Source organism: Mesoplodon mirus, assembly GCF_964341445.2.
Source record: "Mesoplodon mirus genome assembly, chromosome: 2".
NCBI lineage: Eukaryota > Metazoa > Chordata > Mammalia > Artiodactyla > Ziphiidae > Mesoplodon > Mesoplodon mirus.
This window is the reverse complement of record NC_138977.1, coordinates 144813296-144822355: the sequence shown is the minus strand read 5'-3', so window position 1 is coordinate 144822355 and position 9060 is coordinate 144813296. Positions and strand designations below refer to the sequence as shown.

The window sequence follows — 9060 nt, the reverse complement described above, 5'->3', positions numbered from 1 at the left end:
GTTTACCTGTTGTCTAAGGCTGCTTTCAAGTTAGGACGGAATCACTTGAGTAGGTGCAAGAGACCATATGGCTGCAAAGCCTAAACTAGTATCTGACCCTTTACAGAAAACGTTTGCCAACCCCTGGTCTATTAGATCCTTTCACCACATTTTCACACCTCTCCCCCATCTCCTTGGGAGGAGTATACTTCCCTTCCCCACTGAAGTTTGGCTTAGCCATAAGACTTGCCTTGGCCAGTGGAATGTGGAAAAGTGTCAGTGTGCAAGTTCTTGGCCAGTGGAATGTGGAAAAGTGTCAGTGTGCAAGTTCTGAAACTAAGCTTCAAGAATTCTGGCTAGTCACTGCCCTTTCAGTGGTAGAACAACACATGACCTGTAGACTTAGGTGAGAATGAAGACAACACCCCAGCTGACCTGCAGACTTGAAGGAGGAAAAAATGCTTATTGTTGCTATGTTATGGTTGTTTGCTCTACAACAAAAGCCAATGGAGACATGAGATTGTTATACCTCTGTGTAAAAATTCCCATGGAGGCTTGACTTCTCTGTCTGATTGATGGTACTGAGAGAAGGATCCTGAAGACCAGGTGTGGTTCAGTCCCTTCTGGGGCTCTATTTCAAACCTTGATGGGCTCAACTGGAACATGGTTTCATTCCTCTACCTATGGTGAGCAAAACTGAGTCAGAGCCCAGGCAGGTCTAGAAGCCCACCAGATTCTCTTGGAATCTTAGCTTCTCTCTATTTAACATGGTATGAAGTCAGTCACAGTTCTTTCATCTGTTGGTCTAAATATCTTCCTCCCAGGGTGAGCCTCAAGGTATAGAAGGAGGGTGGGACAAGTCCAGCTGGAACCTTAGGCCAAAGCTTTTCCAATCTAGCTTTATCAGTAAAGCTCATAGCTTGGCTCTCATTCACCTCCAATATGTATATTTCTGAATTGATACATAATCTGTAAGAGGTGAGAAAGATCAAGACTGTCTCCTCAGAATCCTCACAAGAGTAAACAGTTAACATGCAAATGGTGTAAGAAGTCTAATTTAACCATGTTAACAATGTTGGCTGAGACGAAATGATCAAAGTATTTAAAAATGCAGTTTCCCCTAATTCTTAGTCTTACATCTCAGCTTGTTAAAATGCAAACAAAGCTTTTCATTGTCACTTTTTTTAAACCAGCAATCTGAGTCATTTGAATAGATCATTGGGTAACACCAGTGGTCCATTTATTACATAAAGATATGCAGAGTTCACACATTTGTCACTGAAAATCCCTGGGGCTGCCCTAGTTCTCTGGTTTTCAGCCTTTCCTTTGATTCTTTACATAGCTAATATTCTTTCATTAAATTTTTTCAAAGCCAGTTTTTTTCTGTTTTCAAAAAAAGAAGAGCCTAGCTGATGCAGAACTGATACTATAGAGTAACTTGCAGGCAATAGATTGTATGGCAGAAGCTCCTGTTATTGAAGGTAACATTCAAATCCAGAGCATTAATTTCTAGACATAACTCTTAAAGGAGAGAGAAGTACCATAATAAATCACAAAAGTAGTAATATTAGGACCACTTAATTTGTCAGAAACATAAATGACAGAAATGTGTTATCAGCAATATATAATGTTGCTGCTGGTGAGCTTTTTTGGGGCAAAAACCACATTTTATTATTCCCATTGTTTAACAAAGGGGCATTCAGTGTTTCCTGAAGCAGTAATTGCTTTCTATAAAAACTTTCAAACATATTTCCTAAAAAATAGGACCATAATTTTCAACTCTCTCCATATTTTTACTCAAGCTCTATTTCTGCTTTCCTTCTCAATGCATATTTCAAATGTTAAACAGATTATGAACAGCTCAAGAATTCAAACGTTGACTCTTGACCATCCCTAAATAAACATTATTTCCATTTCTGAGTACCTACTTTCTTATCAGGAAGACTTGTGGGTGAACCTCAGTTAGACAGCTTCAACAACTCTTTAGAGATTGGCCTTTGCAACAGCATTCACGATACCCATCATCAAAAATTGGCACCTATTTGTCCAGCAGCTCTAAGAGATGAAAGGGTGTAAGACATTTTCCTTTATTCTTAACAAGCACACAATTGGATCAGAGAGAAGATTATCCAGGTGAAATAATAAAGACAAATACATAATGAAGTAAACCTGTTTGGTTACTTCATGGTCCTTTGCCATATATTTTCCTCTCCTTCATAAGATCTCAAGCTTCAGTACTGTAATAAATACTACAGTACTACACGATCCGCAGCTGGTTGAATCCAGGGGTATGGAGTAACCACAGATATGGAGGGCTGGCTGTAAGTTATACTGGGATTTTCAACTGCTTGGAGGGTCAGTGATCCATCCAGTCCCTGCACTGTTCAAAGGTCAACTGTATATGGAAAATTAGACTAACAATAGGCTAAGAGTATAGAAAGGTTCTACAATCTAAAATTTGCTAAACTGAATTAATTACAAAGGACATTTATCATTTTACAAAAAGAATGTTTATTTTAAATCTACTGTTATGAGATGAAGGGGGTACAATAAAAGCTTGTCCATTAATTTGAAAGTACCTCAAGACTTACTCAACTTTGAATTCCTAGGCCCTACAACCATACTAGGCACAAGAAATAATATGCTGTACTTAACGCATCATAACTATTTAGCTGTATTAACACCACACCAATATAAAAATATTTTAAGACAAATTTAAAACATACACATTTAACTTTATTTCATCATTGTCATTTAATGCTTGATTTTATAAAACATAAAAGGACATTCTTAAAAGTTTGGTATCATAGCAATTTGAACAGTAGGAATATCCATAGCTTCATGGGTTCAAGTTATATAAATAAAAACCAAATAATTGGAAAGTTTTTCAATATGGAAACTATACAAATGAAATAAATGGCAAAAGGACCTAATAAGAGCAATATTTTATTACTTATGGACTATCATTAGTTACTTTCAGGATCTAAACAAATAATCTGAATATTCATGTTTCTTTTGCTCTATTTTATATTTAAATATTTCTGTATATTGAGTCAAGCTGCTTGACCAAAAGGTCTGATTTAGAAAGACATTTAGCTTTATGGCAAAAGTTTTTCCATCTACAGTACTACCTTCAAAGGAATTGACATTACAATGCTAATGAAATCTGCTAGTTCCCTTTGGAACAGTGTGCAATAACTTACATCAGCCCTATGGAAAGTGAAACAGGTACCAAGGAATGAAACAATTATGCACAGATTCAGTAAAGTATAATGTTAAGTTTTCCCCATCTAAAAATTAACCAATGAAATATATCAACTAAAGTTGATTTGGTTTCAGGAAAACCACATTTGAGAATATAAGTACATTACTGTCTTTAGCTCATCCTCAGTCATTGACAGGAATTTTGTAGGCTACCATGCTATTTACTTTGTGAATTGTAGTAGTAAATGAACGAAGACGAACTTCTTCAGAATTGGTAATGAACTGTGGTCCTGACTCTTCCCACTTTTCAGGTACAACCAAATCTTTGTCTGTATAAATCAGGAGATCAAATGAACCTAAATTGGGGATAAAATAATTAAGGTACATTATTTTTTCAAAAGTAAAACTACCTGCCCTGTCTCCCTCACATTTTGAACCACACAGTGTTAGAAATGTAGTTTAGCCTGGTCTGTAAAACTAGTTCACTGCTTTTCTTCAATGGAAATTTACTGTAGTACAGAAAATATTGCACTCCTTTCACTTTATCTTATGAAAAATTCAAGTTTTTTTTTCTTTAAAGAAAAAACCGTTAAAAATATTTGTAGAAAGTATATAATCAATCACATGGGATAACATGAATGTAACCTACAGTAAAGCTAACTTCTTGGTTCTGTGACTGATATATCCTAGTGCCTAGAAAAAATTTAATAAAGGAGTAAGTCTTAAAATAGTAGCTTAGTCTTTTCCCCAACAAATTTAAGGCAATGTGACGTTGTATAATACTTACAGGAAACTTCCAACAGTGGCAGAAATGTCACTGTAGCTGTGATCTGTCTGATCACTGAGCGGATTTCATCTTGGATAGCTTTCTGAGACTTTTCTCTGGGTGCACTACCAAAGAAACCAAATCAATTAATTTACGTTTTAATGAGTTATTTAAAACATTTGTAAGATTATTTATCTAATTAAATGATTCCAAATTCAAATAAGTAATACATTAAAAAGGAGTTTTTTAGAAAATGAGTACATTATTAGGACCCATAATACCACAGTAGGCATAGTATGTATTTTTATTATTTCATTTATCCTTCCAATCATTTTTTATGGTTGGTCTTAGGATCAGGTCATTTTGTATCAGATGACCAGAAAATTTGCCAAGTGCTTCAAGTTAGGAAAACTTCAGTACCTATTAAAAAAAAAATAACAGTGGTATCTAAAATATTTAATTGGTATAATCATTTTAGCATTTTTAGTAACGCCTAAATGTCTAATTCCCTATTGTCTCAAATAAGATATTAAATTGTATATCAAATTATTTTTATAAGCTAAACATTTCCTAAAAGAGATCAAAGGCTTCAGAAGCAAACTACATTTCATTATGAGAAATGGTTCTGAATTTACAGGTAAGTATGCCTAGGACAGTGCTAGTCATTAGCATATAATGATGGGTATTTCCCATTCAGGTAGTCTGGAAACTTCATTGTTTATGAAGTGTCTTAGGAAATTTATGGCATTAAGTGAAATACAGTAGAGCTGCATCTTAAGCTGGGGGAGTCTAGGATAATCCCTTATGCTTAAACAATTGATAAAATGGGCCACCTAGTATACTGTATGGAGTTTTGCATATACCACCATAAATACAATTTGAAATTCGCCAATTTAGACTAAAGGCAATACTATACAAGTCAGTGACATGCCAAAGTAAGCACAGTTCTTTTCCACAGAAGACTGAAGATCAAATTAAACATCCTAGAAAAAACTGTACCTTATATGAAAATTGTTCAATATAATTAGAACTCATTTTGTAAAGAAAACAAGTTTTAGAACAAGCATATGGAAGTGGAAATAATTTAAATTCCTACTTACCTGTCATCTTTTGCAGTCTTGTCACACTCAATATCAAATTGCCATCTTTCAAGGACCTCACCACTTTCAATATTTGAGATGACTACCACCAGTTTCTGCACTGAACACTTGTATAACCATTCTGTAACACATAACAAGGCATCTTTTTTGGTTCACTGCATTACAAAGCAACTCTTTTCTCGGGTCCCACTTCCTATCCTCAGCAAATTTCTACCACTGCTATTTTGGATCTCCTCCAAATTATACAGAAAACTTGCCCCATCAATAACCTAGCTCCTGTTTTCAAATTCTCAGTATTTATACCAGGTATAGCACTGGGTGCTGAGGATAGGATCGTAAACATTCGGTACTTCCATCCTAATCCAAGGCAAGAGTGTAGGAGATAACATTAACCTAATCACTGCACCAGTTAACATGAAATTAAAATTGTAACTGCTATGCAGGTGCAAAATATGGTACAATGAAAGCATAAAATAGGAAAATTTGACTCAGTCAGAAAGGGTTTGAGTTTAGTTCTAAGAGGTTCCACACTAAATAATCCAAGTGCAGCCCTATGAATGACTATGGGTGATTTAGCCCTGAAGTTAATGAAAATACAATGATGTAATTTAAAAAATGAAGTTACTTAAAACAACAACAAAAAAATGATTCGTGAATTTTAAAATTAAAAAGGAAAAAGAAAGATGAGAGTTGTAGCATTTTTTAGAACTAATAATTTGGAAGGTCAAATGGGTAGGTAAGGCAAAATATCCCACAACACAGAAAAATTAGAAATGGGATTCCTAAGTGGCGAGAAACATGAAAGAGAAACTAATAGGAATTCTAGAAAAATAAAGAAAAGGAATAGATGGAGAACAAATATTGATCCAACAATCCTGCAACTTCTTGAGCAAAAAGGAAAAAAATGAGTGTTCAGATAGAAAAGGCAACTGACTCAGGCAGGATTTTAAAAAAAAATGACAAATGGAAATAGGTGAAAATAAGAAAATTCTAATGAGCGCTCTGTTATTTAGTAGTTCTTCTTTTTTAAGTTTAGTCCCCCAGGTTGAATTCAGTTTTAGTTCCTTCATCTTTATATAATGATGGTTTTAGACTGCAAGCAGCTACAAAAAAATATATTAAGTATAGTGGATTTTTTTCTCAGATAATCAACACCATCGTAATAGTAAAATTCAAACATGTTCCGTCTGGTCACATAAACTCCGTTAATGGAGATTGTTTTCTTAAGCCATATCAAAGTGTGGTGGAGGAAGGGTGGGATGTCTTTCAATTTATATGTATTTGCTTCCTCCCAGCTGATTCACTGTGGGGTGGTAGTGTTTTACACCACCATGTTCAGAGCTGAAAAATGAGCACCAAGATGCTAGAAAATGTGGATCATAGAAGGCCTGCAAAACTCAAAACTGTTTCCAACAATTAATTACCTTTCAGTTGTTCCACCACATTATTTAGGTATTTTATGAGTTCAGGATCAGTAGTTACAAGCAAGGTGAGTCCATATTTCTGCACTCGAGTAAAGGTTTCGGACGGATATATGCCACGCTGATATAAAATGCTGTTGATGCCAAATGCTGAAAACAAGAAATATTAAAGTCATTGTCACTTTGTAACTTCGGGAAATAAAGCATATTTAGATGTGGCTATGGTTTCATTAATGGTGTAAAGCTGTAAATGTCTAAACATACGTGTTTGTGTGTTTTGCTGAAAGCAGAATAGGTACAAAGTGGCATTAAAAATCCTTAAAATCTTGCTTCTAAGTAAGAGAGAAAGTGATACCTGCATTTATGTGGCAATAAAAGAAAAATGCCAAACTGCATTAATCTCCCAGTGGCAAATTTCATTTCATTGTAAAACAAGTCCAAATTCAGACTGTATGGTTAGAGGATGTCAAAATAGGCAACCGACTGACTAGTCCAAAGCCCAGGCAAGCCTCTCCCCTTTTATCCTCACAAGTTCTGCCAGGTTCTATCAGAAGGTACAACTGGCCTGGTCCAGAACGGCGCTTCCCGAACTCTAGTCCATCACCGTCGACCAGTTTCACCTCGCGGGGGTGATGGTGAGGGGTGAGCTCTGCACTTTAAAGAAACGCTCCCGGCGAAGGGGCTGTACCGCGAAGCAGGCCTCAGCAGCACCTAGGCGTCCTCCTCCATCATTAGCAACGCGTCCGGAGGAGGCGCCTGCATCCGCCTCTTCCCAGATTCCTCCTGCCGGGCAGGATGCCGGGGCTGAGAGGACTTGGGTTCGGGGCCGCTCCGGCCCACCCGGCTTCCCCCCGCCTCGGAAGCCGAGCCGCGGGACTGCCGGGCGGCCTGGGCTCCGTTCTCCCCGCCCTACGGCCTGCGTGAGGACTTACAGAAAAACTCGGCCACGATTTCGGCGCTTCCGCGCAGGGTGATGCCTTGCTCCCGGGAGAGCTGCAGCGCCATGGCCAGGCCCACGGATGACAGCACGCGCTTCCACCCGGCAGACAGCAACACCAGGGGTTTCCAGAGCAGTTCCCCGCCACTCGTTTCAAAAGTAACGACGCAGGACGCCGTCGGCCCCTCGCGCAGGCGCGACAAGCTTTTAGGCTCCGCCCTACGCAGCTGGGTCCCGCAAGATCTCTGGGCCTTCGCAGGAGCGGCCTTTCGCGCAGGCGCAGTGGGTAGGCGTGGTGACGCTGTTCCCAGCGGTTAGGCTCGGGAGGATCCCCGTTGGGCACCGGTAGTTGTGGTCGGCGGGCTGCCTGGCGCACAGCGGGGGGAAGATGGTAGGTCAAGGTTTTAGTGGCCGCTCCCTAGGTCTGGGGACAGAGCGACCAAGGAGCACAGTTCCCGAGTTTGAAAGATATTTTGAAAGTGATATGAACTGTCCGCCAGCTGCGGCATAAGTGGCCCCAGGGATCCTTAGTGGGCGGTTGGAACTTGCTAGATGCTTTGGGAATTCGTAAAGCAACTGCGTGCGCGGCAGCCCAGCCACAGTTTTAGAGGGATTACTGTGTGGACGGCTTTTCTTGAGAAATTGGGTTAGGGGTTAAAGGGACGAACTGCTTGCATTTTTCTATCCCTTGTCTGTTCTGGGATCAGCTCATGTTTATGCCCCGCCCCGCCCCCCTGCGAGGCGGAGTCTGGGGGCCGCAGGAGGCTGCGTCTGCTGGGCCAGCTTGCATTGTGTATCCCTCCACCCCTAGGCGACTGGTCAGGAATAAGGTCACTTCACCAAAAAGGCCCATCAGCACTGAAGAGCTTTTCAGTGAATTTTGACTCACAAATTAAATGACTTTTAATGTTAGGATGAGAAGTATTAAGGAGATAGTGCACAGCTAATGTTCATGTGAGATGCGAAACAATTTTATACTTAAAGCAGGTGGGAAAATTATTCGTAAAATGAAGTCTGAGAAACTTAACTACCAGATGTACTGTTACTTAATTATATGAGAAAAATGCCTGAGCGTATTCGTTTTCTATTGCTGCGTAACAAATTATCATAAATTAGTTTAAAACAACACCCATTTGTTACCTCAGTCTTTAGGTCAGGAGTCTGGGACATGGCATAGCTGGGTGCTCTACATAGTCTCATAAGTTTGAAGTAAACGCACCTGTCTGCAGGTGGGATCTCATCTAAAATCTGGGGTCCTCTTTTGACCCCCTTGGTTCCTGGCAGAATTAATATCCTTGTTCTTAGATTGAGGTTCTCATTGGCTTGCTAGCTGTTGGCCAGAGGCCAGTCTTGTGTTTTTGCCAGGTAGCCCTTCCATAGGCCTTCTCACACTTCCAGTCTCTCAGACTTCAGGGAGGTCCTTTTAAAGTGCTTACATGATTAGGTCAGTCCCAGCCAGATAATTTCCTCTTTGTTGAAGCTAATCTTCAAAGTGGTTTTGCCTCATAATTACACATCTGGCCACACTCAAGGGGAGGGATTATATAGTATATGCTCCCTAGAAGCCACAAATTTGGGGGGCCATCTCAGAGCTCTGCCTAGTCACAGTGTTAGGTATCAGAATTTGATCAGTTTGAAGAGTGAAACAGGTAT

The 9060-nt window shown here is 39.3% G+C and overlaps 1 protein-coding gene across 1 annotated transcript; it reads right to left on the bottom strand.

Moving 5' to 3' along the window:
* Window positions 1-2490: 2490 nt before the first annotated feature.
* MAD2L1 (mitotic arrest deficient 2 like 1) lies at window positions 2491-7608 on the bottom strand. The gene is made up of 5 exons (XM_082608012.1): window positions 7403-7608; window positions 6474-6620; window positions 5050-5170; window positions 3971-4074; window positions 2491-3539 (listed from the first exon to the last, which is right to left on the bottom strand). Exons 1-5 carry the CDS (start codon window positions 7473-7475, stop codon window positions 3367-3369), a joined length of 618 nt encoding a protein of 205 aa, XP_082464138.1. The 5' UTR covers window positions 7476-7608; the 3' UTR covers window positions 2491-3366.
* Between the last annotated feature and the right edge of the window lie 1452 nt (window positions 7609-9060).

What these genes read in the sequence shown, in the direction of transcription:
- MAD2L1 (XM_082608012.1), bottom strand. Translation starts at nt 7,475, where the DNA reads ATGGCGCTGCAGCTCTCCCGGGAGCAAGGCATCACCCTGCGCGGAAGC. An exon ending in AATCGTGGCCGAGTTTTTCT is followed by an intron (nt 6,621 to 7,402) that starts GTAAGTCCTCAC and finishes TCTTGTTTTCAG; the next exon opens with CATTTGGCATCAACAGCATT. An exon ending in TGTGGTGGAACAACTGAAAG is followed by an intron (nt 5,171 to 6,473) that starts GTAATTAATTGT and finishes TATGTGTTACAG; the next exon opens with AATGGTTATACAAGTGTTCA.